This window comes from Condylura cristata, unplaced genomic scaffold (genome assembly GCF_000260355.1).
Source record: "Condylura cristata isolate star-nosed mole 26May11 unplaced genomic scaffold, ConCri1.0 scaffold00001, whole genome shotgun sequence".
NCBI classification, from domain to species: domain Eukaryota; kingdom Metazoa; phylum Chordata; class Mammalia; order Eulipotyphla; family Talpidae; genus Condylura; species Condylura cristata.
Window position 1 is genome coordinate 62,699,066 of NW_004567102.1, and position 2,286 is coordinate 62,701,351.

General features: G+C 37.0%; 1 protein-coding gene across 2 annotated transcripts in view; it reads right to left on the reverse strand.

Moving 5' to 3' along the window:
- The window catches only part of HDDC2 (HD domain containing 2), a 27,187-nt gene that overhangs the window by 19,701 nt on the left and 5,200 nt on the right, over nt 1-2,286 (reverse strand). For both annotated transcript variants that reach the window (XM_004674104.2, XM_012724171.1), the window contains exon 3: nt 823-925. In XM_004674104.2, coding sequence (XP_004674161.1) covers nt 823-925 — 103 coding nt within the window. The remainder of the gene's footprint in view (nt 1-822; nt 926-2,286) is intronic.

A 2,286-nucleotide genomic window follows, 5' to 3' on the forward strand; every position in this document is an offset into this window, starting at 1 on the left:
CTGCTCCCCACTCTGTCTCTGGTGAAGCCTCTCACTGCCCCTGCACCTCTGGCCTGTACCCCAGTTCTGTATGTACAAATAAATAAATAAATCTTTGAAAAAAAAAATGTCTTCCTGGATTTTTCTGACTTTGCCTCAAATATGTCTTCCTCTTTGGCTGTGGGATCTGGGCTTAGAATTTAAGTCAATATACAAATCAATACAATTTGATACTTTATTGATGCTATTCATTTCTTACTAATAAAAATATTTTCCTTCTAACTGCTAAATAAAAGGAGTCATTTAAAATTCACTAAATAATAATTACAATGATGATTATTCTTGTGATTTCTAGAACTTCTTGCCAAAGAGCTTAACTAGTTGGAGAATTCCTTCAAGTTCATTGTTCTAATGAAAGCCATGTTGTCTATATCCACATACTAATGACAACTGAAACTAACATAATTTCCTCTCCCAGCATTAAATAAGGCTGGGAGCAGGCATATTTCCCCCTCTTGTGTTAAACAAAGCTGAAGACAAGCAAAAACTAATCCAGTGCTTATTCCAGGAAATCCTTCTTTCTGAAAGATAAGACTGCACCCAAAATAAAGTCACTACTAACAACTTAATCTTCAAGATCCTCTGAGACCTTGTCTTACCAACCCAAAAGCTACTAGGCTTTAAGCTCTATGCAATACCAGCTAGCTGCCCATCTTGTAAGATCCGTCTATAAATATTTTTCCCTGACCAATAAAGTGTTCTTCTTTACTGTAATATACTTCACTTTGCTTCAGCAACAGGTTTTTCTGCAGGTCTTTTGTGAAGCCAACAGTCAACACTGACCTCTTCTCGCTTATGTTTTTCTTCTTTGGGGATGTTATCTGCTGGTGCTATGTCCCCAACGATGCATTCTGCCATATCATGAACCAGGGCTAGGCGTACACATCTGACCGGGCAAGAAATAGTAAATAATTACACAGAATATATTTAACTACAAGTTCATTCCTTCCACTTCTTTGAACCTAAGTAATAGATCTTTTCTTTCTCCATCCTCATAGACCATTTTAATGCAGTATTTTCCAAAGTGATTATGTTACTGGGCTACACAGTTCTGAATCAAAACTTCTAGTGAATATTCGAAACAATACATGAGAGAGCAGGAAAATTATTTGCATGAATTATTTTTAAAATGCCTGGTTTCTTAAATATCACTTTCAAAAGTTGATAACCTCAGATTGCAAGGCCAGAAGATGATCTAGGTATAGCATTTTCTTACACAAAATTCAGAACAATCATTTTGCAATGTTTTAGAGAGATGTCAAAATGAAGCCCATTATAGAAAATTGGGTAGAGTTGAACAGGTCGGAGTTGGAATCCAAAAACCAACACTGATTAGCTGTGTGACTTTTGCCAAGTTACATAAAAATGCTCAGTTTTGTCATCCTTTATTTGTAAAAAAGGGGTAATATTTTATAATATTGGTATGACAATTAAATTTACTAATTTATGCTTCTTACATATGACTGTTCAACAAATGGCTATGATCTTTAGGGACAATGATTAATGATTAAGATAATCATTGTCAAAATAATGAAAGCAGGTAATGAGAGAGAAGTCTCGGAGGACACTGTTTTACCTTGTTCCGCTATTATCAAGGTAGTCCAAAGCCTGGCAGTCTCCTGTCAGGTATACCTGTCTATGGCTTCTCTTTCATTTGCTTCAAATCTCAGGTTCCTCTTAGGTTCATCTCCATTCAAAATGATGTTCATCTTGTACATTTTACCAAAAATCTCCTCAGCTCCACACCAACTACAGAGTAATAGGACTCCTCAGACTACTTAGTGAACTCTTGGCTTAAGTAAAATTGATTTCTTTCCTCCAAAGCACACCTTTGCTTCCCTACCAGCAGGACTTTAGTTTCTCTGTCATCCTGTCTGCATGCTGCGCCCTGTACTTAGCAGCCGAATCTGCCCTTTATGGCATAACCCTGATTCAGCCCCTTCCACTGAGCCACTCAAAACAAACCTCTTTCCTATTGCTAATATCCTAACACAACTTATTTTATATTAAGAAGCCGGTTTGGACCTATTTAACTCATTTTGCTAAGAAACTTTGCTCTGTACTCAAAAAATATTATGAACACTGTTGCTGACTAAAGGAGAGGACACCCCCTTCTCAGCTAATCTTGAACATGCCATTCCAAAAAAACACCTCCTAAAAAGGAACTCTCCTGCATTGCTGGTGGGAATGCAAACTAGTACAACCACTATGGAAAACTGTTTGGAGGTTCCTCAAACTGCTAAACAT